Source organism: Sciurus carolinensis, chromosome 4, assembly GCF_902686445.1.
Source record: "Sciurus carolinensis chromosome 4, mSciCar1.2, whole genome shotgun sequence".
Classification (NCBI taxonomy): domain Eukaryota; kingdom Metazoa; phylum Chordata; class Mammalia; order Rodentia; family Sciuridae; genus Sciurus; species Sciurus carolinensis.
In genome coordinates, this window is record NC_062216.1 from 166,982,099 (window position 1) to 167,010,042 (window position 27,944).

Sequence of the window (27,944 nt, forward strand, 5' to 3'; positions counted from 1 at the left end):
AGCTGGCCTTGAGCTCCAGGGTTCAAGTGATCCTCCTGCCTCAGGGACTGCAGGTGCTCCCCAACCCTCCTGGCCCTTGCCATGACATTCTTAACAGCTGTATGATTTGGGGGTTTTTTGGGTCTAGCTGTGCTGAAGCTTAGTCACCCAGTACCTTACTAAAAAACACACATACGTTCAGAAGCCTGAGGCAGGAAGATCACAAGTTCAAGGCCAGCCTGGGCAACTTTGAAAGACCCAGTCTCGAAATAAAATTTAAAAAGGGCTGGGATGTAACTCGGGGTAGAGTGCTTGCCTGGCATTCGTGAGATCCTGGGTTTGAACCTCAGCACCTCCACGCTCAAGCTGTTCCCAGTGCTTTGCTGTCAGTGGGTAAAAACTCACCCGCCTTGTGCTGGGGATGGAACCCAGGGCCTCACATGTGCCAGGCCAGTGTTCCACCACTGAGCCACATGCCCGCCACCATAAACATTCTAGCATGTAAGTCACAGGACCCCTGGACAGCACTTCTAGAAGACAGAGTCCTGGGAACAGTGGACCTGCTGCTTCACAGTGGCAAATCTTCCCCTCTATAGATGCTGCTGACATTGGACCTTGGGCAGGTGACCTCCAGTAAGTCAGTGGCAGAGAGTGGGAGAACAGGTAGGCGGGCATCTGCTCTCACCCCCAGGAACAGGTATCTTTGTCCCCCACCTCTCCCCCTTCAGGGTGGGTCCTCTCCCTCTTTCTCCCCTGTGCTTGGCAAGCGCTCCACTGCTGAGCTACTTCCCCAGTTTATGAGTTTACTACATCTTCTTTCCTTTTTACTTCTCTGATCTTACCTTTGGATCTGTGTGCGAAAACAAAAGCCAGCGGCAGGTCCTGGTCAGGGTGCACTCATTCATTCTTACCAGTGCTCCAAAATGTGAGCTTTCTCCACCCTCCATGGGTGCTTTTTTCTTTTCTTTTTTTGGTACCAGGGATAACCCAAGGGTGCTTAACCACTGAGGCACATCCCAGCCCTTTTTATATTTTACTTGGAGACAGGGTCTTGCTAAGTTGCTTAGGGCCTCTCTAAGTTGCTGAAGCTGGCTTTGAACTTACCACCCTACTTGGCTCAGCCTCCTGGGCCCCTGGGATTATAGGTGTACCACCGAGCCTGACTAATGGGTACCTTTTTCATCTTGCCTTCACTTCCTCTTTTTAAACCCTCCTGCAAAGAGTGGTGGCTGCAAGAAGGGTGCGCAGAAGGAAAGTGCAGCCCCCTGCCTCCCACCGGAACCAGCAGCCCCCTCTGGGCTCCCACGGTGCTGGGGACAGAACCCAAGGCCTCACACATGCCAAGCAAGTGCTCTCCCACTGAGCTACACATCCAGCCCCACTTAATGACAGTTAAAAAATAAAACAGAAAAGCACTGAATTAAGGGCTCAAGTCCCTCAGTCCTAATCCTGAAATGACAGCCTGATTTCAGGCAAGTGGCCTGACTTGCCTGCCTGTGGCCTCTGGCCTCCCCTGTGAATACAGACCCGCCCTCCTCCTGAACCCTGGTTCACAGTCTGCCCAGTGTCTTCACATCCATTACCTCACCTGTTTACCCACAACCCTGGGAGGCAGGCAGAGATTATCATCCCCATTTTACAGGGTAGGAAATTGAGGTTCACGGGGGTGAGTTGTCTGGCCTGCAGTCACCCAGCTGTGGTCACACAGCTGTGGTGATGCAGGTCCTCCCTTCAGAATGTGGTGAGCTGACTCAGGCTGAGTTTATAAAGCCCACAAGGGCTAATGGGGCCCAGAGGGCTGTGCTGTGTAAGCTGTTATTAAGGAAATGGGAGGGATCCAAGTTAGATTGGGAGCCCTTTAGGACAGGGGTACAATTCCTTTTGGGATTTTTCCTTTTGTTGGGTGCTGGGAATGGAAACCTGGGCTTTGTGCATGCTATGAATGTGCTCTGCCACTGAGCCACATCCCCAGGCCCTCCTGGATTGCAATGAGTGTCCTGGTTGGTCTTTGAAGACCAAGGTCTGATATCAGAATCCTGAGTCTAAGTTCATGATTTAATGGGTGCACCTGGAACTTTGGTTTCCCGGGAGTTGCTTTCTACAGTGGACAGGACAGAGGGTGGCAGCTCAGGGTTGGTAAGGAGCCAAGAGGACTGGCTGGGCATTTGAGTCCTGGCAGGCCTTTGCTGAGTGGCCTGAGAATTCACCTCTGGGCAAAGATAGTGGCCTTCCGGCTTTGGACAAGTCCAGGGGTATGAGGCTGGTCCAGGTTGACAAGCTGGGGTCCCTAAACTCTGGGTCATAATTATACTCTGGACCTGGACTCTGTTGACTTTGAGGAGGTGGAATTCCCCAAGTTGACCTCTCTGATAATTTGCCCAAAAAGGCTCAGATGACAAGTTGGGTAGAAAAGGATTCAATGGATCTCATCACATGCTTACCAGGTACCAGGAACCAATAGTTAGAATGTAGGGGGATCGGGCATTTTATATTTCCATCCTCTCAGCCACCTTTTAAAGCAGAAAGCAGCTGAGATCCAGGCAGGCGCAAGACCACATGCTGGGGAGTGGGAAAACCAGGATCTGAGTCTGGGAAAACCAGGATCTGAGCAGGGGTCAATGACTCCCAAACCCACTTCCAGATGACTGAGACCTGTTCCTTCTCCTGGAAGCTGGTGACAGACCCATTCCAACTAGCCTTTGCACGGGTCAGAGTGATGTCACTGCCTGCAGCTGATCATCTGCCTGCCTGTGGTCAGCAGAGGCCTGGGGGAGGGGTCCTCTGGCCGGGTTTTGAAGGGGCCAGCAGATGGACAGTGGGGCTGGGGAGCTTCCAAAGCCAGATATGAATGGCCTGTATGGGCCTGCTTCCCATAGGTCCCTCCAGGGACAGCCAGCTCGCTGCCACTCTAATCAGGGCCAAGGGACCCCAAAGGGGTGTGGGAATCTTCTGAACTGGCACAAGGGTGAGGGGAACTGTGCAGGCTCAGCTGCATGGACACCTGGGTAGAAGGTGGCAGTGGGGCCCGGCAGGCCGTCGCGGGAGGGGACGGTGGAGGCCAGAACTGGCTGGCTGGTGGTCGGGGTGCTTCACGGTGGTGGGACGGGATGAAGAAAGGGGGCGGCCTCCGGGAGTGGGTGGGCTCTGGGTCTGCAGGGAGGCCGCCTCAGGCCGGGGCGGGTGGGGCTCTGGAGGAGTCCGCGCGGAGCCCGCTGCGGGTCGGTGGGGAGCGGGCGCGGCCGGCGGGGGCAGGCGGGAGGCGGGCTCGGGAGCGGCGCGGCGCGGGAGCGGAGCGGAGCGGGCGGGCGGCGGGGCATGGGGCGCGGGCCGGCGGGGCGGGGCCGCGGCGGGGTGGGGCGGCCGCCTCGGCTCCCCGCGGCGCGGGCGGGGACGCAGGCGACGGGCGCCGGCGGCCGGCCCACAATGAGGGCAGCGGGCCGCGGTGAGTAAGCGGCGGCCGGCCGGCCGGGCCACGCGGGCGGCGGCTGCTCGGGCAGGTCGGGGCAGGCCGGCGGGCGGGGCGGCGGGAGCCGAGCGGCGCCGCGCGGAGCCAGCGAGGACAGCGGGCCCGCCCGCCGGTGCCTCACTCCCACCGCCATGGCGGGGCCGCGGGGCGCGCTGCTGGCCTGGTGCCGCCGCCAGTGCGAGGGCTACCGCGGCGTGGAGATCCGCGACCTGAGCAGCTCCTTCCGGGACGGCCTGGCCTTCTGCGCCATCCTGCACCGGCACCGGCCCGACCTGCTGTGAGTGGCGGGGCGCGCGGGGCGGGCGGGCGGGTGGGACCGCCGCCCCCCTCAGTGACGCGGTGGCAGGCGCCGCCCCGGGACGCAGACCCCGACCCCGCCGACGGCTCCGGACGCCGGGCGGGCCGGAGACCCCGGCCCGGCCACCCCTCCCCCACCGAGCCGCGACCCCGCCCGCCGGGACGCCGGCCCGGCCGGCCCGGGGCGAAAGGTCGCCCAGCCCCGCAGGCCCTGACCCGGTCGAAGGAGTAGGGTCCGCGCGGGGACCCGCGGTGTCTTTGACGCTGAACTCCTCTCTCTGGACTCACGGAGTCCCCCTTTTCCCTGTTGGTGCCCAGGACGCACCGCCCCAAAATCTGAATAGGAGATCAGAATCTGTCCGCCCAAGATAGACTTCTTGGCAGGTTTGAGCGAATCTGAGAAACTGCGGACTCTGGGGTAGCTCGGTCCTTTTGTAAAAGAAATTTACATCTGTTAGGGAAATCTGCATCTGTGGGGGCAATCTACCGGAGTCGAGTGGCTCTGGGAAGGAGGCTGCTGACTGCTTGCTACCCGAGGGACCTTATCTGCACGACCTTCAATGCCTCCCCTCCCCCAGCCCCAGAAACCCCAGCCCCAGTTCCTTGCTGTCCTGGATGCTATAGAAGGCCCAATCCCACTCTTCTTGGAGTCACACATTTTGTGACTGACATATGTCCCTAAATATAGTTTCTCTTGTTCAACTATTTTATGTCAATTTAATGCATAGGCCAGCCAAACAATCTAGAAGCCACCCTCCTTCCCCACACTCCCATAAGGCACTTAGGGCTGATCACTGTGGGGCCTCTTGCTCTGGGAGGATAGGTGAACCCTCACTTCTGATGCCCCAGTGCACCATTTGGGCACAGAGGAGCCCCCTAAATTAATGATTGCTGGATAACAGGAAGCACACCATGCCCAGAACACCTCCCCTTGGGAATCAGACCTGTCTCCCCAGCATGAGCCCTGTGCCCCTACTGTCCTCAGCAAGGCATGAGGTGGGACAGGGAAGAAGAGCCAGGCATGTGCCTTGGGTTCACCAGTTCCCCTTGAGAGCCATCAATCAGCTTTTCCAGGTTTTGAAGTGGCCCCTTCCTGCCTGGAGCTGCCCAGTGAGGTTCTAATAGGAAACAGTATTCAGACCCCCAGAGCAATTGACTTGGGCTTCTGCCTCTACCCTCTCTGCTGGCCTGAGACCTGGAACCCCTTCATTTCATTCATTCATTCATTCATTCATTCATAAAATGATGAGTGAAAGTTTATCTGGTGCCCACCATTTCTTTTGCTTTTGGTCTTTTCTGCAAATTGTGAATCAAAAGCCCTGGTCCTGAGCTCTCTGTGCTTACAGTCCCCTGGCAGGACTCCCTCCTGCCCTGGCCTGGCAGGGCCTGGAGTCTTTCTGTGGTCTTTCACCTCCAGCCTGCCCTGGCAGGGCTCTGGAAGAGTTGGATGGTACATGCTCCCAGTTTACTCTGTCGTATGTACAGTGTCTGTGGGGTGGGCTGGGCCCTGGAGGAGAGGATTTTGGGGGTGTAGATGTAGAAGGGAACAGATGAGGTAGGGACATAGGTGGCCTGCTGCTTGCTGTGGAGCATGTGACACTATGCTAATGGAGTTCAGGAGCAGGGGCTTGAGATGGAGGAGAAGGGGGCCAGGACTGGACCCTTTGTTGGATCAGAGACTCTAGGGCTCTTCTCTTCTGGCTGGGGACCAGTGGTGAGACAGGAGGCAGGGACAAAGCCTAGAGTGGTAATGGTCTTGGGTGTCAAGCTAACCTGTTTGGTGACCCTGAGCCTGTTGGCATCCTCGAAAGTGCAGGCTACCTGGTTCTTTCTTTTTTAATTTTTCTTTTTTTTGGTACCTAGGATTGAACCCAGTGCTTAACCACTGAGCCACATCCGGAATACTCTTTTATATTTTTATGTTTTCTTTAGAGACAGGACCTTGCTAAGTTGCTTAGGCTGGCTTTGAACTCGTGATCCTCCTGCCTCAGCTTCAGGAACTGTGGGGATTGTAGGCATGCAGCCCTACATCTAGTGTGGGGCTAGACTACCTGGTTCTTAGGTCTAGGAAGTGTTTGTGTTCCTCCAGGCATCTGTAAGGTGGGATTGATTCATAAGAAGATAGATAATAGGGATTGTTGTGAGGATTAAATGAGATAATAAGCATTCAATCACCATTAGTTATTATAAGCAGTGTTATTAGGCAGCAGGGATGGATGAGAGTGTTTTTACTCCTTCATTCAACAGTATTTAGAGTGGTCTGTGTTGGACACTGTACCAGTTAATAGAGACACCAGGCTACAAAACAACACAGCTGGATGTGTTAGTGCACACATGTAATCCCAGCAGCCTGGGAGTCTGAGGAAGGTGATTTGCAAGTTCAAGGACAGCCTCAGCAACTTGGCAAGGCCCTGTCTCAAAACAAAAGTAAAAAGGGCTGGGAATGTGGCTCAGTGTAAGAACCCCTGGGTTCAGTCCCCAGTACGGGGGGGGGGGGGGGAGTGTGGAGGAGAGAGCGACTTCCCTCCCCAAGAAGAGACCTAGAAGTAAATCTAGACCTTCATTTGCCAGGGAGGCCAGTGCTCGGGTGGCCAGCCTGTTGCACAGAAGGGAAGCTGAGGCCCAGGCCCCACAGGGGAGAATGATGCTAGGGGCCGGTCTCTGTGAGAGTAGGCATGGGGCCAGGGGTGAAGGCCAGAAACGTCTTGAACAGTGGGCCCTGCAGGGTGGAGCCAGTGCTGACCCAGGCCTCTGTTGGGGAGGAAGGCTGTCCATGCCCCTCTCCCCAGTGCAGGAATTTCTGAGCTCCCTTGAGGCCAGGAACCATGGGGGTTTTATTTTTATTTTTGTTTCTTTAGCTCCGCTAGAGCCTAGAACTTTCCAGGTGTCACAGACAAGGATACTGAGTAGAGAGAGGTTAAACGACTTGCCTAAGGTCACCTACAAGTAGACTTAGTGAGGCGACCAAGGATCCAGGCCAGAACTGGCCAAGGGGGTCTGAGCTCGCGCATGGCCCCAGCCCTTGAGCCCGCTAGGGTCCTCCAGCAGCCGTTTCTTGCCTTCACCGAGGGCCCTTGATCCCTGGACTCTGCCTCAGAAAGTGTTGGGGCGAGGGGCGGCGGGTGGGTGTGCTTCCTGCTCCCTCGCCTCTGGGAGGCCTGCCCCTCACCAAGCCCAGACTCTGCCAGCCCTCGTGCCAGCCTGGGGCTCGGCTTCCCCAGTTTGCAGATGGGACAGTGAAGGCTGGAAGGTCTGCTGGCCTGCCCGTGGTCACACAGCCTGGCCTGCAAGAGCAGGACCTGAGGTCTAGAACCTGGGCCACCTGTCTCTGGGGCAGCTTCACCTACAGAAGGAAGAGAGGCCACGTGGGTGCACCCAGGAGACTGCCTGCTGGGCTGCCTCCGCGAAGCCTGGAGCAGGGGCGGTGGGGGGCAGGTGAGGGCAGCAGGGGGCCAGCTAAGGCCGCCTCCCACCTGGCCCACCTTAGAAAACTGGGGAGCCCTCACTGCCCCACATCAAGGGACGTTGTCCCCAGGAGTGGCCCGGAGTGACAAGCCAGCCCTAGAGGACCAGCAGCTCTGGAGTGTGCCCCATTTCCACTCTTACTCTGTTCATTTCACACTTGTTCTCTTCCTGGCCCAGTTAAGAAACGCATCCACCCTGGGCGGGGCAGGGTTCCGATTCAGTGAGTCGGTGGGACTGCGTGGATCTGACGGGCAGCAGAAAGCGCAGGTCTGTCCTCAGGGCTGGTGGCCTCTTCTCTGCAGGCCTCAGTGACCTCGCTTGTGGACTAAGTGCCTGCCAGAGGGTCGCTTGCTGAGGATCAAGTGAGACAAAGGAGCTCAGAGGGGCTCAACTCGGCATGGCACTTGAGGCCCCGGCCAGGCCCTGGCGTTGGGCGTTTGTCCTGGCCTAGGTGCATCTTTGCCACTGACTCAAGAGAGGCTTCCGGGGAAGAGCCTCGGCTTGAAAGCTGGGTCCAAAGCCCTCCTTTCCCAGTGATTCCCCAGCCTCTGCCTGGATACCCCCAGGGGCATGCGTCACCCTCTGCTCCCACCACTCTTCCGGTAGCAGGTGCTGGCTCCTCAGGGGGCCACAGCCCCTCCCCCAGCACTGCGGAGGCTGAGGCTGCCTCCTCTTTCAGACTCCACACTCACTCCTCACTGACCAGTGCTCTTCGTTGCTTTGCCTCTTGCAGAGATTTTGATTTACTTTCCAAGGACAACGTCTACGAGAATAACCGTTTGGTGAGTCCCCGGATCGATGCAGCCCAAGCACCCGTGTGTGTGTGTGTGTGTGTGTGTGTGTGTGTGTGTGTATTTGTGTGTTGGGGGTGAGGGCAGCTGCTTTTGCATGTGGGGCGCAGATCCTAGAAAAGGCCCTGGCCGCTCCTGCTCCCCACAGCTTCTTACTGGCCCGGGTGCCGGGAGCATCAGCCCCCCGCAGGCCATCCTGAGGCGAGCGCGTGTCCCTGTCCTGCTGTGTGGAGTTGGGCCTGGGCTGAGGCGTGCCCACTAACTACCTCCTCCTTGTCCTGTCTGCCATGGCTCTTCTGCTCCCACCCCTGCACTTCCCCCACCCCAGGCCTTTGAAGTGGCTGAAAAGGAGCTGGGGATCCCTGCTCTCCTGGACCCCAACGACATGGTCTCCATGAGTGTCCCTGATTGTCTCAGCATCATGACCTATGTGTCCCAGTACTACAACTACTTCTCCAGCCCTGGCCAAGGTGAGAGGGGACCTGCCTTCCAGAGGTTGGCGCTGGGGGCTGGTTCCTTGTGTTCTGGGTGTAAGCAGGCGGCTGGGAGGCGGGGTCCATTCTTCCGTTCTCACGTTTGAATAGTTAGGGAGGGAAACAGCGCTGCCTCTAGCCTTCCGCAGCTCTTGCTAGAGAGAAACCAGAACCTGAGCAAAACAGTGTCAGGAGACAAAAGAGCGTGCGCTCGTCCGCCCGTGAGTTCACTTCCTGGCGGGCGCCCACCCTGACTTCCACCCTGACTTCCTGTCTGCAGATGCTTCCCTGGCTTTCCTCTAGAAAGACAGTGGCCCTGTCCTGTGGGGCTATGTGCAGTGTCCTCCACAGAGGATCTCTGAGACCTGAGAACAGAGAGCCTGGGGAACTGGGCTGGGGGCTATGCGGCTGCCTCTCTGCTCCAAACCAGGTGGCTGGGTGTCCTGTGCAGAAGCCTCTCCTGGGGCAGCTGGGCCTCCCCGTCTGCAGAGAGGAAGTGGGCCCAGAGAGGGGAAACAGAGAGCTCAAGAACACACAGCAGAAAAGCTGAACAGCTGGGAGGAGAATCCAGCAGCCCCAAATCCTACTTGGGGTCACTGCTGCCCATGGGTCCTCAGTGTCCCCACGTGGGTCCTGTCTCCTGCCTCTGTTCTCCATTATGAACAGCCCCATCCCATTTGTTAAGAAAGACGAAAAAGGTGTTTCCTGAAGTCAGTGGTTTATTTTCTTACTATAGAAAATTTAGAACAAAGAAAAAGCATAAAAATTAAAAGAATTTATTATTCTCCTCCCCCATGCAACACTAGGGTTAATATTACAGCTGGACAGGTAGCGTTGTGCGTTTTAGTAGAAATCAGAATGAAAGTACTGCTGCCCTGTGTGTCCTCAGGTTCTGCACCTGCAGATTTAGGAAACTGGACCAAAATCATTCAAGGGGCTGGAGGTGCAGCTCAGTGGTGGAACACTTGCCTTGTATGCTGGAGACGCTGGGGTCCATCCCTGGCACTGTAGAGAAAAACACAGCACAAAGTTTGGTCTGTATTGAGCAACTACAGGTCTTTCTGGTTGTCATTCCCTAAAGATACAGTACGACAAGCCAGGCGAGGTAATCCCAGCTACTTGGGAGCTACAGCAGGAGGATGGCAAGTTTGAGGCCAGCCTCAGCAATTGAGCAAGGCCCTAAGCAATTTAATGACACCCTGTCTCAAAATAAAAAGGGATGCAGATGTGGCTCAGGGGTAGAGCACCTTGAGATCAGTTCTAGTACCACAGACAGACCAACGAAGAGACCCAGTGTGACAGCCACTTTCACGTTGTGTTATGTGTGAACAGCCACTTTCACGTTGTGTTATGTGTGAAAAGTGATCTAAGGATGATTTGAAGTATACAGTGGGATGTACAGACATGTGCACAGGAGGCTGTACATAGCTTATATGCCAGTTTGTCACCATTTTATTTAAAAAAATACTTTTGGTACTGGGGATTGAACTCCAGGGGTGCTTTTCCACGGAACCACGTCCCCCGTAGCCACGGTGTCCCTAAGTCAGCTGCGAAGTGCCTTCTAAGTTGCTGAAGCTGATCTTGAACTTGAGCTCCTCCTTTCCTCCTGAGCTGCTGGGATAACGGACGTGAACCCTGCACCAGGGTTCTATGCACTGTTTTAGATAAGGGGCTTGTGCATGTGGGAGCTTGGGCATCTGCACATACCTAAGACCACTGCACTTCTAGACACCACAGACTTTGGTGAGGCAGTCTAGCTAGGGTGGAGATTAAGAGCTTTACTCAAAATGTTTCCTCTGCCATTTGCTCTTTGAGTAATCATGGACCATCTACCTAACCTCTCTTTCTCAGCCTCTGCCTCCTTTTTTTTTTAATGGTACTGGGGATTGAACCTGGGTGCTCAACCACTGAACAACATCCCCAGCCCTTTCTAAGTATTTTATTTAGAAACAGGGTCCCACTAAGTTGTTTAGGGCCTCCCTGAGTTGCTGAGGCTGGCTTTGAACTTGCAATCCTCCTGTCTCAGCCTCCCCTCCAGTTGCTGGGATTAAGGCGTGCACCACCATGCCTGGCCTCAGTTTCCCCTTTGCAATTGGGAAAACAGTGCCCATCTAGCCAGGCACAGTGGTATTCGTCTGGAATCCCAGTTACTCCTGAGGCGTAGGCAGGAGAATGGCAAGTTGAAGTCTAGCCTCAGCAACTTGGAGAGACCCTATCTCAAAATAAAAAATAAAAAGGGCTGAGGATGCAGCTTAGTGGCTGGTAGTGCAACCCTGGGTTCAACCACCAATACTACCAAAAAACCAAAAAAACACCCTAAAAACTAGATTATTGATGATCCCCAATTTAGGATGATTCAACTTGATTTTTCAATTTTACTGTGATATGAAAGAAATATGCATTCTTTTTCTTTTTTCAAAAAATATATTTAGTTGTAGATAGACATATAACTTTATTTTATTTGTTATATGGTGCTGAGGATCGAACCCAGTGCCTCACACGTGCTAGGCAAGTGCTCTACCACTGAGTCACAACCCCAGCCCTATAAATGGTTTTTTAGTTTTGAATTTTGCCCTTTTCCTGGGCTGGGAACAGCGATACTCTTCAGTGTGTTGTGTTGCTAAGCTATGATGTTGTGTAGCTCAGGTGTAATCTTGAATTTTTGACTTAGGAAATTTCCAAGGTGTGATGAATTTATCAGGGTGCAGCCCATTTCAAGTCGGGGAACAGGTGTGTCCCTTTTGTTCCACAGATCCCTGTTTCTCTCGCTTAATGATCAGGATCTGTGAATGGACTGTGACCTGAATCTCGGCTCAGCCTTATCTCCCAGTGGCCTCCTGTAGCAAGCCCTTTCTGGTGGGCCCCTCCTGTGGGACCCTGGGTGGGCCCAGTCCCGCCGGCCCTGTGGGCTTCTCGTTGAGAAGGGTACAACTTGTACCTCTCATGCTCACCACTTGGTCTCTAAATGGAAACCATTTTTATCCCATCTGTTGCTCAAGCAACAGAAACAGAGATGTGTTCCAACCCTGGAGGCAAAGCTGGCTGGTGGCTACCCAGATGGTCCTGCACTGAGCCTTCTGGCCAGGGAAAGGGGTTTCAAGGGTGATTTTGAGCAGACATGACTGTCCCTGGACTTGGTGGCTGTGGAGCCTGACCCTGGCTGAGATCCAGCTCTGTGCGTGTTCAGCTTGTGCAGGCTGGGGTGCCGGTGACCCTGGGCGCTGACCCCGCCTTGCCAGGGAGCCCAGCAATCATGGAACGCCTCAGAGGGGTGCCTGTCCACAGGTGCAGGGTGGTGTCCTGGGGATGGAGCCCAGATGCCCGTGTGGCCTCACTCCACGGCTTGACCACTCCCTGCCCAGCTGCAGCCCTGTTGGGTCTCCTGCGCTTCCTTGAGCCTCACATCCCATCCCTGCTGAGCGGCTCCCTCCCTCTGACCGCCTCCTGGGGACCGCCATCCTGGAGTACGATGCTTGGGTGGGACCCAGGGCCTGGTGTGCGGTGAGTTTAGGCTCTCCTGTTGAGCCACGCCCCGGCCCGCACACCGCTGCGCAGCCCCAGCACCTGGCACTTTCTCACACATTCAAGCCAATATTTATTGAGCTCCTACTATGTGCCAGGCCCTGTGCCAGCTTCTGGGGAGACCACTAAGAGGGCGACAGGCCCAGGACTTTCATTCTCATGACGGGGAGGAAGGAAGAACAGGTAATATCATTTCAAAGGAACTAAGATAGGGGGCAGGTTAAAGGGCAATGGGGAAACTGGGTATGGGGGCTCATGCTTATACCCCCAGATACTGGGGAGGCTGAGGCAGGAGGATCCAAAGTTCAAGGGCAATCTGGACAAGGTAGTGAGGCCCTATCTCAAAGAACAAACAAACAACGGGCTGTACTGAAAAACAGACAAAAAAAGGTTTTGGGAGGCTGAGGCCGGAGGATCAATTGGAGCCTAGGAGTTCAAGGCCAGCTGGGTAACATAGCAAGATTTCACCTCAAAAGAAGGAAATAAAAGCCCGGCAGAGTGGTGCCTGCCTGTCATTCCAGTGGCGTGGGAGACTGAGGCAGGAGAATCGAGAGTTCAAAGCCAGCCTCAGCAACTTAGAAAGCCCTGAAGTACTTAATGAGACCCTGTCTCAAAATAGAAATAACAAGGGCTGGGATTGTGACTCAGTGGTATCCTAGATGGGTGGTCAGGGGGCCCAGGTGGCCCTGTGAAGATCTGGGGAGAAATGTTGCAGGCCAGGGTCGCAGGGGTCATGTGCTGCTGGGGAGTGATGGGGGAGGCAGGGACGGGGCAGGAGGCAGAGTCGTGGAGGGACCTGCCGAGGCTGGCTGCCAGGCTTCCAGACCTTTGAGGGTGACTCACAGTGAGGAGCTTTCCTACCACACTCCCGTCCACACACGTATGCGACTGAAACAAGTTTCAGGAAACGGTTCTTCCCCTTAGAACATGTGGTGCTCTTCACAGCGCGCGGGTATTCTCTGTTCTGTTACATCACGTCGATGTGCTGCTTGGCAGCTCAAGGATTTGAGGTGTGGCCTGAAGTTGGGTCCGTGCTGTTGTCGACAACAAGGCACTTGTACTAATTTTTAAATTACCACACAGTGGCCTTTGCTCGGGGACACAGTTCTGTGGGTTTGGGGTTTTATTTGATTCCTGGGGTCCAGAGCAGGTGTTCAGTTCAACGTGTGCTGTGGCAGGAAGGAGCTGGGTCCCCGAGGAGCCCTGGCTGGGGGTTTCCTCTGAGGGGCAGGGGCAGCGTTTGGAGCTGCGTCTGCTCACTTGGGGAGAGAGCAGGTGGCCGCGGGAGAGGCCACGTCCCGCCTGCCCGACTTTCCCTCCTCCAGCCCTCTTGCTGGGCTGGCAGGGAGCTGCTCTCCTACCACGCAGCGTGTCAACTCTAACTGTCCTGTTGCTCTTATTGGCTGTGTGCAGTAGTGATGGCTGTCCCCCTTCTGTGGGGGCTCAGTGACATTAGCGGCTTGCCCTCAGCGCACAACTCGGATGGCGTCCCTGGCCTGTGATGGGGGAGCCTCCTCCTCTCCCGAGACCTCGGGCGCTCTGCCCGAGGCGAAGGCTGCAGGCTGCAGGCTGTGGGCAGCTCAGGTGCTCCTGGGGCTGCAGGCCCCCCACCTGCTCAGACGCCTTTCCTGTCTCATGGCAGCTGGCGGTGTCTCCCCACCCAGAAAGGACCTGGCCCCCTCCCCGCTGCCCTCAGCAGCGCCCCCCGTGGCGGAACCAGGAGACGAGGTTCAGGTATGCAGGCGCCTGGGCGCGGAGTGGGCTGGGGGTCGACTGTCCTCACAGTCATCGTCACGTGCTCCAGAGAGAGCCAGGCCCCTCTGGGTGCCCAGGCAGGCTGTGTGGGACTGAGACTGGCAGGGGTTCTGCAAGGTCATTTCGTAGGCGGGACCCAGGCCTCAGAGACACCCGAGGTCACAGGGCTGGGCAGTAGGCACTGCGTGCGGTTCAAATCCGCAGCTCCGGGGGCAGGCAGAAGGCAGAGGAGGGGAGTCGGGAGAACCCAGCCTTCAGGGAGGCCCCCAGAGGGAAGGAGGAGAGGCCACAGCAGCCACGGAGCTGCCTTTCCGGGGGGCAGGGACCCTCAGAAACCAGAAGTCGGGATTTTGTGTTTCCATTCTAGCTGGGTGACCGCGGAGCTAGTCTTTCCTCTTTCTGGGCTTTGGCTTCCTCATCTGGGAGACAGCGACAGCTCCTGTCCTCTGCCCTCCTAGGGTTCCTTATCTGTTAGCACCGTGAAGGGAGTGGCCGTGACGGGAGGAGAAAGGGGGGTCTAAGCGGCATGGCTGCTGACTGTTCCCCGTTCCCTGCAGGGCAAGGTGCTCTCCCCGGGCAGCCTGTCGGAGCAGGCGCCCCAGCGGGCCCCCAGCAGCTCCTGTGCGGCCTGCCAGCAGCACGTGCATCTGGTGCAGCGGTACCTGGCCGAGGGCAGGCTGTACCATCGGCACTGCTTCCGGTGAGTGTGGGCTCAGGCATGTCCCATGTCACCCTGCCTCAGTCCCCACAGTGTGCTGGTGCCTTTATTTTTTTGAGTTAGGTCTCACTAAGTTGCCCAGGCTGGCCTTGAACTTGGGTCTTCCTGCCCCAGCATCTGAGTTACTGGGATTACAGGTGCACACCTCTGCACCTGGTTTGTGCAGGCATCTTGATGGGCTCTGTGCTAGAGTACCTGGCTTGTCCCTATTTTACTGAGGAGCAACGGAGGCATAGTGACAGAAGACACCAGCTCAGTCACATCATTGCATCAAAATCTCGTGACCGACAGGGCTGGAGCTCAGGTTTCTGCTGTAGGCCTAGCTCTTGGGGGTAACTACTTGACTAAGGAACAGCATCTATCTGAAAGCCATTCAAAAAAGAAAGAAGTTTTTAAAAATCACAGTAACAACTTGCTTTAAGTTGGCTCCCTGGTGCAAGCCGGGCTTTAAGGAAGTAGAATATAACAAACAAGGAGAATGCAAAACGTAGTGGAGCCATGTTTTATTGCTGTCCTGGGGATGGAACCCAGGGCTTTGTGCATGTGAGGCAAGTGCTCTACGGCTGAGCTGCACCCCCGGCCCCAAACATTTCATGTTACAAAAAAGGAACCAGAAAGGGAAATTGAAAATACACAGGCAAGGGCAGCCAGGCACGGAGCTTCAGCATGTCCTTGACCTGGGTTGGTGCCTGTGCGCAAGTGGGGCAGCAGCTGGACCTAGGGCCCCGGCACAAGGAAACAGCTACGTCAGTACGGTCACCTCTGGCCACCTTGGCAGTGTTGAGAAACTTTACAGTGACTCAGTAAGACACACATTTGACATTGGTGACTGGGTGTAAATACCTGGAGTAAACTTGTGTCGATAGATGCACATGCAGAGTAAGACTTTCATAAAGCCGTGTTGGTTTAAAACCACCAGATTGATCCCCTGAGCCGCTAGCAGGTGGCAGCCCTGCCCCTGGATGCACCTCTGAGGCAAAGCTTCGCTTCTTCCTCTTGCAGCACAAACTCAAGTTGTGTTTCGCAATTTCTTTGCTGATTTCATTGTTCCCATGTGTTTCCGACAGTTATCGTTTTCTGTTTTATCTGGGGAGCCCCAAGTCCTGGGCTGGGATCCACCTGGCGCTGGGGTGAAGGGAGGGGTCAGCCTCGGCCTGTGGCAGAGCTGCCTGCCTGAGGGAACCCGTCCTGTCCTGCAGGTGTCGGCACTGCTCCAGCACCCTGCTCCCGGGGGCTTACAGGAGCGGGCCCGAGGAGGGCACCTTTGTGTGTGCAGAGCGCTGTACCAGGCTAGGCCCCGGGGGACGGCCAGGGACCAGGCCTGGGCCCCCCTCACAGCCAAAGCAGCAGCAACTCGCAGAAGCAGCCAAGGACAGCGAGGGAGGCTGCCCCAGCCCGCGTGTGGCTGCAGGGCCTGAGGCCGATGGACCCAAGGCCAGCCCCGAGGACCGGCCACAGATCCCCACCAAACCCCCGCTTCCCGGCAAACCCCAGGAACTGGCCAACCCCCCGGCCAGCCGGCCCACGCCTGCCCCCAGGAAGCCCTTCGAGAGCACAGCCTTGATGCCCCCCACGCCCCGGCCCCGGTCCAGCCTGCAGCAGGACAGCCCAGTGGAGCAGGGTGGCAGTGACCTCGTGAATGGTGAGCCCGGGTGCCGCGGGCAGGGCGGTCCGTATGTCCAGGTGCACCTGGAGCATTAGTGAGCCGCTTTCTCCACTTGGGCCTGTGTGCACCGTGAGTGTGCCAGGATCCCCCGTTCCGAGGTTAATAATTCCTACGGCAAGTAGCTACCGTGTCCCTTTCTGAGCCAAGCTGTCCCCAAGCCAGTGCAGCTCATGATAGTCGAGGAGGTCCCCGCCTCTGGGCTGCCCTGTCCTACGTGCGTTGGGGATTTGTGTTGTGTGTCGGTCTTGTGTTTCAGGGTGGGCAGTGAGTGTTCACTGTGTGCCCGTGTCCGAGTGTCCTGGGACTTGGTGCATTTGGTGTCACTCCCATGTCCTGGCTAGTCCTGAGGCAGGCTCCCGGTGACCTCACAGGCCCCGCAGGTGTGCTTAACTGGCTCTGGCCCAGGAGCACTGAGGCGCCGGGGGAGGCAGAGGGTCAGGGCAGCTCTGAACTACCTGAACTGCAGTGGAAACCCCTGCCCACTCACTCTCCGGGTCCCCCCTCACCCCCAGTTGCTCATGGAAAGGAGGCTCCTTGTAACTCAGATGGGCTGGGCAGCCCTTATTGTGAGGGCATTGGAGGCCTGAGGCAGCAGGGTCTCCCTGGATCTCACACCAGAATGTTGTTTGTTCACTTCTGCTCTGCACTCCTGAGGGTGGGCTTAGGGCTGGGCACTGGGGACACAGATACTGTCAGACCCCCTGTGCCCTGCAGTGTTGAGGGGAGGTGGGCGGGCGGACGCAGAGCGTAGGAGCTTGCTGAGACGGGGAAGGAAGGAAGCAGGGGCTGCTGTGGGTTTCATGGGGGACACTGGGAGCCAGGAGGCTTCCGGGAGGAGCTAGGCCCTTGGTTATACTGACGTGCTGTTTCTAGCCACACTGGGGATGATCCCAAGGGTTCCCACTTCTCAACTGAAATGTGGATGGAGTGTCAGGAGGCCTGGCCTCGTCCTCCTGACTGTCCTCCTGGTCACCCTAGGTGCTTGTCTAATCTCTGAGGGCTGGGCAGGGGAGGTTGTCATGGCCACCTGGGGTCTATGACCTCCCAGGTGGGAAGGAAGGGCACTCCTCAGCAAGGCCGGCTCTCTGGCTGGCTCCGGGGGCCCCCCTCTGCCCATGAAGGTCTGGCTCACGGTCCTTTCCCATCTAGGAAGATTGCAGGACCCTCCTGTCCCCAAGCCGAGAGGGACACCCAAACTGTCAGACAGGTATGCTGGCCTCTGAGAGGCTTTCTGGAGGTCTTGGTGGTGGGAACAGGGTCCCTGGGGCCTGGGGAGGGCTTCCTGGGATGCTCAGGAGGGAGGCTTGTCTGGGTGGGTGGGGGAGCCGTGCCCATGGCCCCTTCCCCCACGGCTCCCCCAGGATTCCCACTGCTGCTGCTTCCTGCCCCCGGTTGGGGACAGCTACCTCTGGAATCCCTCCACATCCTCCACCACAGGGAGGCCTCGGGAGACCTGGGCCTTGTTCACAGGGTATAGAAAGGCCTGGAGGACTCAGCTGTGGCGCACGGCTCTCAGTACCCCCGCCCTGCAGGCAGGACATCAATGTCCAGCTCTCCTTCAGGAGCCTTTGGGTGGCGGGTCTGGGAGGGAAGGTGGGCCCCGCTGTCCTCGGGTTAATGTCTGTGGAGCTCCTGGTCGCGGGACTAATTGGATTCTTACACCAGCCCCACAGAGTATTACTGTCCCCATTTAGCAGATGAGGACGCTGACACAGGCCGGGTGACTGTCCCAGTGTTCCCAGACCACCCCCTCTCCTTTCCTGGGCTGTGTGGCCTCAGGGTGCCCAGGGGATGTGATTGTAAGAGTCCCTTTTAGCCCCTTGGGCTGCGGGTGGGAGAAGGGATGGAACCCTCATCCCTCTCCTTTGGTGTGGACCTGAAACTGTCCCCGTAGGCAGCAGACTGACCACTGCCCTCACTCTGCTTCTTCTGGCCTCCAGGACACCAGCCCCCAGGAAGGACCCCCCATGGATCACCCTGGTTCAGGCAGAGACAAAGAAGAAGCCAGCCCCGCTGCCTCCCAGCGGCAGCCCTGGGCCACCAAGCCCGGCCCTGGCCAGCAGGCGGGTAGAGAATGGGGCCGTGCCGGAGGGCCGCGAGCCCAGGCCCTACAACCCCTTTGAGGAGGAGGAGGAGGAAGAGGAGGAGTCTCTCCCTGCGGCCCCCAGCCCGGCCCCCAGCCCTGCCCTGGCCCACCCAGAGTCTACACCCAAGACCCTGCACCCCTGGTATGGCATCACCCCCACCAGCAGCCCCAAGACAAAGAAGCGCCCTGCCCCCGAGTGCCCAGCACGTCCCCCCTCGGTGAGTACCTGCCCTGCGCTGCCCTGACCCTGGGGTGGGCCCAGGGCTAGGTGGCTGTGGTCCAGGAGGCTCTCCGGGCCAGGGTCCCCGTGGGGCGCACCGTGTCCTGTTGAGCCTGGAGCAGGCCTGTGAGTAGGTGTCAGGACGCTGGCAGGCGGGGAGGCGCGCGGCGAGGACTAGCCATCCCCAGGCCTTAGTGCCCAGTGGAGCAGGATGTGGAGCTGGGCAGTCTGACTCTAGGGACCTTTTTTTCTTTGTGGTCCTGGGGATGGAACCCAAGGCTGTGCCCGTGACAGGCAGGTATTCTCGCCTGGCCTCCGTCCTCGGCCCTGTTTAAACTTACTTTGAGACGGTGTCTCCCTGGTTGCCCAGGCTGGCCTTGACTCTGCACTCTTGCTCCTTGCCCACTCCAGAGTCTGAGTCCCTGCTCTTGCCGTGGGTCCAGGGGAGTACTTGGCACAGCCCAGTGCTGACCCCTGGAGGGCACATGGTCAGGGTCAGCTCTCGCGCTGCCGCGCTCAGTCACTGTGGCTCTGGTTGCCAACTCCATGAGCTCTCGCTTTTGGACTCGGAGAGTGGCCATGAGCCCTCCCTTCTCTGACTGTCTGCTGCCTCCCATCTGGGACTCGGGGCTGGGCCAGCTCCGGGGTGCTGGCCTCTGCCTTCCTCACCTGGGCATGCTGCATCCCGGGGCTCTCCTGGTCTCCCAGTTGTCTTCTGTTCTCACCCGCCTTTCTTCTCTGCTGGGGTCGCTGCCTCTGAGAGCTCAAGGGACCACTCAGGTGGTGGGGTCAGGAGCACGTTAGAGATGTCACAGGCAGGTCACCGCTCAGGATTCCGAACCCTGGGCTGCGCCAGCTGCACTTGCTCTGCACTTGCTCTGCCCAGTTGCGGACAGTGGGCAGGCTCAGGTGAACCGAGGGGCATGAACTTGGAGTTGGCCACTGCCGGGTTCAAGGCCAGCCCTTGTTGGCACAAGTGCCCTCTCCTCCGAGTTGTTGCTTCTTTTGGAAAGTGGAGACGAGGGACTTGGAGACTTGGTCTCTGTCATCGGCAGGAGGATGAAATGGTGCTGTCTGTGGCCAGTGCTGCTGCCCCTCCCCCTCTCTCTGACCCTCCCACACTGCAGATTGGAGGCAGGGAGACCGGCCTCACTTTTCTGGTCTTCTGCTGCAACAGAATCACCTTCCCTGCCGTGGGCTTGCTGTGGGTGGTGGGGAAGTGGAGGCAGCAGTCCTGCGGGAAGGGAGGCCAGGGTCACAACGTGCCGTGAGGCGGTACCCCAGAGCACAGGCCGATGACGGGTTGCACTTTGGGACTTGGGTCGGGCCATGGTGTGCTGTGTTGCGGGCTTGCGGTCCCCTGGGGATGGGCCTGCTTTCCTGGCCACCTGCAGCTCTGGGGAGTGGAGGCTCAGCTGGCCCAGTGGTGGCCTGAGCTCACCCCGCACTCCTCGCGCAGCTCTGCACGCCTCCCGCCTCTCTCGCTCGGAGCCCCCCTCGGCCACACCGTCGCCGGCACTCAGTGTGGAGAGCCTGTCATCGGACAGCTGCAGCCAGACTGCCCGCGGGGAGCTTCTGGAGCCGCCCGCTGTGCCCAAGAGCTCCTCGGAGCCCGCCGTCCACGCCCCCGAGGCCCCCGGCACCCCTGGGCACTGCGCCAGCCTCTCCGCTGACTCCTCCCTGTCATCTTCTGGGGAGATGGTGCAGCCCAGCCCAGAGCGGACACCACAGGCCAGGACCAGGGCCAGCCCAAGTCCCCTGCCAGCCAAGCCCCGCAGCGGCGCCACCCCCACCCCTCTGGTGCTGGTTGGAGACAGGAGCCCTGCACCTTCCCCTGGAAGCGCGTCCCCACAGCTGCAGGTGAAGGTGAGTGTCCACCCCACTCTCCCTCGCCAGCTGCGTCCTTTCTCACGGACGTGGGTCTGGTTTCCAGGCAAGAATGTCCAGGGCCTGCCGTCTGTGCTGGCTCCTGATTCTTGAGTGGCCTTGGCTACGTCCACCAAGCCATTCCCACCCCCTGCAGTGGGGCGCAAATCCATCCGTCTGTCCTCTGTCCATCTGTGTACCTGTCCACTCATTTGGCCATCTGCGTACTAGGTGTCCCAGTACTGGTATACCTGGTGTCCCTGGACCTGGGCACTGAGCCTCTGGGACCGTCTGTCCCCGGCCCCACCCACCCCTCCATCCACTCGGGCTCAGGCTGTCAGGCTGTGGTCATAGTTGCATGAAGACCCTGACCTGCCCTCCGGGGGCTCCTGGTCTGCGCAGGGAGGCCCGAATGTGCTTGTTCTAGAAAGTGATCTGGGCAGAACAGTGGGGAAGGGACCCACCTGTCACAGGATGGGGCAGCTGGGCTCGGAGTCCTGCAGGCCAGGTGCTCCCTGTCCTTGAGGGGCCCTCGGCCAGGTTGGGGGGCTGGCAGGGCTCAGCCCAGTTCCCAAGAGCCTTGGCTGTGCTCCTTCTGGGTGTTTGGAGAGGGAGACCCGTCGTCCTCAGGCCCCGTAGTCCTGCTGGGCCCTGTCCTCTCGCGGGCAGTGCTGGAGGAGAGCTGTTTCCAAATGCTTGGTCAGCCAGAGGCTCACTGGTTTCCCTGCCCTGTGCCAAGAACCTGGGGTCGCCCAGGATGGGGATGTGCTCTGGGCACCTAGCTCGGGTCTCCTGTGTCCCCGGTGCACACCCTGCTGGCCTCTCAGCCCCCAAGGCTTGTCCAGTCCCCAGTGGAGGCTGGCAGGGCTGCTCGTGTGGGGCAGCTGTTGTCAAGGCCTAACTGGCCACTCCGGACCTGCCTGTGTGCCTTTCGGACACCACTGGACCTTGCCTGGCTTGGGCCACAGCCTCCGGTGCAGTGATCCCGGCTCTGCCACCTGCTGTGACCTCGAGAAGGCCCTGCCCTTCTCTGGGCCTCAGGCCCCTTGATAGTGAGGGGCTGGGCAGTACCAGGTTTCCAGGCTGCTCTGAGGAGCTCCTGGGCCTGCTGGTGGTCAGAGGTGGGGTGGCTCAGCTTGGGGTCCCTGCCCAGGCCTCTGTTCCCAGCCAGTGCCGTGTGGGGACTGGTGAGAGGGTGGCCTGTGGCTGTCGGAGGCTGACTCCCCTGAGGGGCTCTAGGCTCCAGGCTGCTTGGCTCTGCTGGGCCCTTGGGTGTTCCTGGAGGCAGGAAGCAGAACCCAAGTGACCCTGCTTCTGGAGAGCCCACCCCACGGACGCCAAGAGACAGTGGGATAGAGATGGGCTGCACTCTGCCTGGCACACTCCCTGCCTCAGTGTCCCCGAGGGACTCCCCGCCTCAGAGGTGGCCTTCTGAGCTGGGCCCTCCCTGCCCAGCTGCTGGGAGAAGGCTGCAGGGCCCACCCCCACCCCCAGCGCTGCTGGCCTCAGGAGTGGTCCCAGGAAGGCCTGTGAGCGCTCCTGTTCCCTCCCAGGAGCTGTGGAGAGCCGCTGGGATGCGCTGGCAGTGCGTGTGGGCTGCCTGGCCTGTTGGCCTGGGGCAGGGCTCTGCCCAGAGGGGCAGAAAGACACAGAGCCCGAGAGCCGGGTGTCTGACGGGCTGCGAGCAGAGGATGGGGGCCCCTTCCAGCCATGAGGGGAGCTGCCTTCTCCACCTGCTGCCAGAGAGAGGGTCACATTCCTCCTTCTGTACTTCCTGGCCGGGTGACCCTGCGTGAGGGTCTTAGTTCTGAGTGTCAGAGTCTCAGCGGGGCAAGGGCATCTGCTGTGAGGCCGAGACGGCTCTTCCGGGCTCAGCCCTGCTCCTCAGGACTGGAGGCCTGCGGGCCTAAGCGTCCCTGCTTAGCTGTAAAATGGCCTGTAGGGTACCCACCTTGTGGGGTGGTTGGGAGACGACTTTTTTTACGGATGGTGCTGGGAGTGGAACCCAGGGTCTCAAGTGCTAGGCAAGCGCTCCCCGCCTCACGCAGCCCTGCCTGGAGAGTCGGGCAGGAAGGTATCCGGAGCCTCCAGCGCAGTAGACTGGCCACTGGAGGTGCTCTGGAATGGAAAGTCGGGGGCCGCAGCTCAGGGGTGAGCCTGTGCCGAGCAGGCACGAGGCCCCGGGTTCTAGTCCCAGCCCTCCACAAGATAAGTAAGAGCTTTAAGAAAAAAGGCAGCTGGACACGGTGGGCACGCCTGTAATCCCAGCAGCTTGGGAGGCTGAGGCAGTAGGATCGAGAGTTCAAAGGCAGCCTCAGCGAAAGCGAGGCACTAAGCAACTCAGTGAGACCCTGTCTCTTAATAAAATACAAAATAGGGCTGGGGATGTGGCTTCAGAGTGCCCCTGAGTTCAGTCCCTGGTACCCGCCCTACCCCTGCCTCCCCCTCCCCCACCAAAAAAATAGAAAAGAAAAAAGAATAAAAGAATGAATGCTGAGTATGCTGGCACACACCTGTAATCCCAGCAACTTGGGAGGCTGAGGCAGGAGGATCAAAAGTTTGAGGCCAGCCTCAGCAAAGAGCAAGACCCTGTCTCAAAATAAAAAAATTTGAAAGACTGTAATGTATGTAGCTCAGTGGTAAAGTGCCCTTGGGTTCAATCTCTAGTACCAAAAGAGAGAGAGAGAGAGAGAGAGAAATGGAAATATTTGTTGAATGAGTGCATCAGAGGTGGAATTTGGGGGAACTTCTGTCCTTCCTGGGCCTCCCTCTTCTGAGGTCCTGAGTTTGCTTTCTCTCTCTTTCTCTTTCTCTTTTTGGTACCAGGGACAGAACCCAGGGGCACTTAACCACTGAGCCATATCTCCAGCCCTTTTTGTTTTTTATTTTGAGATAGGGTCTCGCTAAGTTGCTTAGGGTCTTGCAGAGTTGCTGAGGCTGGCCTTGAACTTTCAATCCTCCTGCCTTAGCCTCCCGAGAAGCTGGGATTACAGGCCTGCATCCACCATGCCTGGCTCCTGGCTTGCTTTCTCTGTTCCCCTTGTGATCATGCTGACCTCTTCCCAGACTTAATCTGTTATGTCCCTGCCTTTAGTCTTCCTGCAAAGAGAATCCTTTTAATCGGAAGCCATCACCCGCAGCATCACCAACTGCAAAGAAGGCCACCAAGGGATCCAAGCCAGTGAGGCCACCGGCCCCCGGACATGGCTTCCCGCTCATCAAACGCAAGGTGCCAGTTGGGAACCCCCAGAGACACAGCCAGCCTGGCCCATCACTCTCCCTGTCAGCCTTAGGCCGAATGTCTGGGTTGCTGCCCTGAGGTTCACGGGGGCTCCCGGGCAGCTGTGCTGGAAGCCCAAGCTTAGCCGGGGGGATTCAGAGCAGACCCACCCCACGCAGCCTAGAGCAGCCACTCTGCAGCAGTTCAGCCGTCAAGCGCTCCTGATGAGACTGTCCTCCAGGACATCCCTGTAACAGGGCACTGTCACTCCTGCTGTGAAGTCCTTCAGCGTGGCAGGGAGGGGAGTTTCCACAAAGCTGGAAACTGGGGGTGTCTTGGTGCCGGCCTCACGGCGTGCGGGGGTGGGGTGACCCCATGCCAGCCTCCTCCCTTGCCCATCCTGCACTGGCACGCGCAACGGGGCCTGGACCCTGAGCCAGGAGGAGGGCATGTGCAGAGGGCCAGCTGGCCTTAGGTGACCAGACACTTGGGGCAGGTCCAGGCTGACCAGTACATCCCCGAGGAGGACATCTACGGAGAGATGGACACCATCGAGCGCCAGCTGGATGCTCTGGAACACCGTGGAGTGGTGCTGGAAGAGAAGCTGCGAGGCGGAGCGGACGGTGCGGGCCGCGGGGGTCTGGGGGGCGGCAGAGCCTCCCTGGGGGAGCCCTGGCCTCAGTGGGTGTCTGGCTTCTAGAGGGCAGTGAGGACGACACGCTGGTGGACTGGTTCAGGCTCATCCACGAGAAGCACCTGCTGGTGCGGCGGGAGTCAGAGCTCATCTACGTGTGAGTCCAGGCCTGTGGGGTGGGTGCTGCCGGGCGCCGCCGGGCACCGCTGGGCAGGCAGCGTCCTCACGCCCCTGCTTCCCCCCGGCAGCTTCAAGCAGCAGAACCTGGAGCAGCGACAGGCCGACGTGGAGTACCAGCTCCGCTGCCTCCTCAACAAGCCGGGTGAGACCCTCTCCGAGCCTGACGGGCAGCATGTGGTGGGCTGGGTGCAGCCAGAGGAAGGGGCTGGCAGGGGCCCCGAGGCCTCCCAGGCTGGGAGCAGTTAGGGTGGGTGGCAAATGGCGAGTGCCATGCAGGGGAGGGACCTCAGGACTGGCGCAGTTGGGGTGTCCAGGTGTCCGGGTGACGGCTCTCGGTGAACGACGGGACAGGAGCAGCCTGCCCACTGACTCGCTGTGGTGTTAGGCTGGTTGCTTTGCTGATGGGGCCTCGGTGGCTTCATGTGTGACGTGAGTGAAGTGACACATCTCATAGGGTGTTCTTGGGACAGTCAACGTGGAAAGCTCCACGTGCTCCTGGGACTGACCGCCCCTGGGGTCCGGTGAGGGCGGCACCTCACTGCAGCTGCTGGCAGAGACCTCGGGACTGTGCGAGCCAGAGCTCTGGCCTGCTCCGTGGCGGGCTTGGTGCCAGCCCCACGCGGGGGACCACGTGGCCCCTTAACAGATGGGGCGGAGGGGCTTGCCCCTGGGTGTTGGAGCTGCCCTCCCACCCACATCTCTGGCCTGCACCTGTCCCCGCACACCCAGCCCCTCCTGTGGTCCTGCCTCTCCATTGACTGGGGAACTTGGGAGGCAAGTGTCCCTGGGAAAGTCACAGAATGTCCCAGGCCTACTACCAGCTGTGAGTCACTCCCAGGTCTCCAAGAGGCTGGGGTGTGGCCACGCAGAGGGAGCCACAGCGACACCCTGTGGCCAGTGAGTGCAGGACCTCCGCTCCCTGACCAGCCTGGCCCTAGGTTTTCTGTCGCTGGTCCAGCCTCCGGTCTGTGGGCAGCAGCACGTTCTGGGCTCATCCCAGATGTTGCTTTTGGGGTGTGACTGGCTTATGGAGCCACAAGGCACCATCATGGCCGTCCCTTGGGGGTGACATGCTGCCCCACTTCAAGTACTAGCCCACCTTTGCTGCATATGCTGGCCAAGGACTTAACTTCCCTAAGCCTCAGTTTCCCCATATGTAGACGAGGACATAAGTGACCCAGGATCCAGATTTGGGAAGTGATGGAGTGGGATATGAACTTGGATGGTGACTCTGTCCCTAGAACTAGGTTGGGCCCCCTGCACCTGAACGTTGGCAAGGTGAGGCAGTGGCCCAGAGGCCCAGATGTCATTTCAGATGTGTGGGAGATGCTGGGGAGGGAATGCCAAGTGGGCCACCACACTGCCACCTGCAGGCTCGGAGAGAGGAACCAAGGGCACGGCGGGTCCGAGGGTGGTCCTGTGGGACAGCTCTGGGCCAGCTCTGGGCCTGAGGCGAGAGGAGGCCATGGGGCAGCAGGTGTGCACTTCAGGGGAACCGCCTAGCTGGGCTCCTGCTCCTGTGTCCCCTTCTCTTCCCTCCTCCATGGCTTGAGTGACTGTCGCAGAGTGCCCCTTGGACCCCTGGGAGTCCCCTGCTGGCTCCACACCCCATTCTGCCTCCTGCAAGAAGCCGTCTCTTGCACATCTGTTGCCCAGATGCACGAACTGAGTGGGAGGCCGTGCGAGGTGCTGGCCTCTGCTCTCAAGAGTTCGTGTCCCGCTTGGCCCTCCTGGGCCCTGGAGGGTGCTGCTGGCGAGCAGCCTTGGTCTCTTCCGTAGCTGCCTTCATTTCCCCCGAATGCTTCTAAGGCCTGCCCTCCGGGCCCTCCTTCCTGTGCCGGCAGCTTGGGCTGGCCTGCAGCTGGCCGGCCGCACTCGGGTCCAGCTCCTGTTGTGCTCGGGGGAGGAGGGTTCCCCACTCACACCCTGGCGCTTCTCCCTGGCAGAGAAGGACTGGACGGAGGAAGATCGGGGCCGGGAGAAGGTGCTGATGCAGGAGCTCGTGACCCTCATCGAGCAGCGCAATGCCATTGTCAACTGCCTGGATGAGGACCGGCAGAGGTGACAGGGCTGGGAGAGGGGCCCAGAGCGGGCTAGGCCTTTGGCCCCATGGGTGGGACAAGTCCCCAGCAGAGCCCAGGGCCACACCAGCTCTGCCTGGACCACCAGCAATCCGGGCACACTCATGCTCTGCCCTGTGGGGCTCGGAGCCCAGAAGGGACTTAAAAGAGATACGGTGTTGGTCAGTTCGTCACTGTGATCAAAAAACATGTCAAGAACAATATTGAGGAGGGAAGATTTATTTTGGTTCATGGCTTCAAAGAATTCAGTGCAGCAGATTCTGTTGCCTGGGCCTGAGGCGAGGCAGGGCGTCACTGCAGAGGGTGGGCAGGGGAGAGCCGCTCAACATGTGGCGGCGCAAGCAGGGGAAGGAAGGGGCCGGGGAGGACGAGCCCTTCCAGGGCATGTCCAGGGACTGCGTCCTCCGCTGTCCTCCCCATCCCAGCTGTCAGTGCATTAACCCTGTGGATTAATAAGTTGGCGAGGTCGGAGCCTTTATGATCCAGTCACTGCCCAGGAGTCCCAGCCCCAACCTTGCTGCACTGGGGACCATACTTCCAACACAAGGCTTTGGGGACACATTGTAGATCCAAACCATGACATGGTCCTTCCTCCTGTGGGTTCTCAGCTTCCTTTTCTCATTTCAGAGAAGAGGAGGAAGACAAGATGTTGGAAGCCATGATCAAGAAGAAAGGTGAGGCTGGGCCTGGTGGCACATACCTGTACTCAGACAGGAGGACCTCAAGCTCAAGGCCAGCCTGGGCAGTTCAGACCCTGTCTCAAAAAAGTCAAGCCAGGCATGGTGGCGCACACCTGTAATCCCAGTGACTCTGGAGGCTGAGGCAAGAGGATCATGAGTTCAAAGCCAGCCTCAGCAACTTTGCAAGGCCCTAAGAAACTCAGTGAGACCCTGTCTCAAAATAAAAAAATAAAGAGCTGGGGACGTGGCTCAGTGGCTCAATCCCTGGTACAAAAAAAAAAAAATTGGATTAAATTAAGAGGGGTGGGGGCGTAGCTGTGGCAGAGCTTGCCTAGCATGCATAGACCCTGAATTTGATTCCAGCACTGCAAGAAAAAGATAAATAATACAAAAAGAAGCAAGGTGAAGCCTGCCACCTGGGGAGGACAGTGCTGGTCCTGGCCCTCTCCAGCTCGTTTTCAGCCTGGGGGTGCAAGGTGAGGGGCGGGTTGAGCAGGTGCCCACAGATAGGGATGGTTGTGTGCAAACTCACAGTCTGTTTTCTTGGGAAGGCTGTGTGGAGCAAGGGAGGCCAGCCTACCGCCAGGGGGACATTTCCAGCCCCCAGCATGGGTTGCCCTGAGGGTGTCTTCCTCCTGGTCTGCAAGCTGGTGTGTGTGGGGTCTGTGGGCCCAAATGGCAGTGCCTGCCCAGGATCAGACAGTGCCTGGAATGGCGGGCCTGCAGGTTGGGTCTGGGTCTGATCTTGGTTCCATCAGGGGCTCACTCTGTGGCCCTGTGGCTAAGTCTTCACTTGGGCTGGAGTCTGACTGCCTGGATCCAGTCCCAGCTCTGACATGAATGAA

The 27,944-nt window shown here is 58.7% G+C and overlaps 1 protein-coding gene across 1 annotated transcript in view; it reads left to right on the top strand.

Moving 5' to 3' along the window:
- The first annotated feature begins 3,428 nt into the window (after positions 1-3,428).
- The window catches only part of Micall1 (MICAL like 1), a 29,384-nt gene continuing 4,868 nt past the window's right edge, over positions 3,429-27,944 (top strand). The window contains exons 1-15 of the mRNA XM_047551636.1: positions 3,429-3,722; positions 7,941-7,989; positions 8,327-8,468; positions 13,636-13,727; positions 14,306-14,448; positions 15,666-16,108; positions 17,282-17,339; positions 18,073-18,440; positions 19,898-20,304; positions 23,399-23,533; positions 24,021-24,147; positions 24,225-24,315; positions 24,407-24,480; positions 26,285-26,399; positions 27,047-27,093. Of these exons, the coding sequence (XP_047407592.1) occupies positions 3,577-3,722; positions 7,941-7,989; positions 8,327-8,468; positions 13,636-13,727; positions 14,306-14,448; positions 15,666-16,108; positions 17,282-17,339; positions 18,073-18,440; positions 19,898-20,304; positions 23,399-23,533; positions 24,021-24,147; positions 24,225-24,315; positions 24,407-24,480; positions 26,285-26,399; positions 27,047-27,093 (2,437 nt within the window). The 5' untranslated portion in view covers positions 3,429-3,576. The remainder of the gene's footprint in view (positions 3,723-7,940; positions 7,990-8,326; positions 8,469-13,635; positions 13,728-14,305; positions 14,449-15,665; positions 16,109-17,281; positions 17,340-18,072; positions 18,441-19,897; positions 20,305-23,398; positions 23,534-24,020; positions 24,148-24,224; positions 24,316-24,406; positions 24,481-26,284; positions 26,400-27,046; positions 27,094-27,944) is intronic.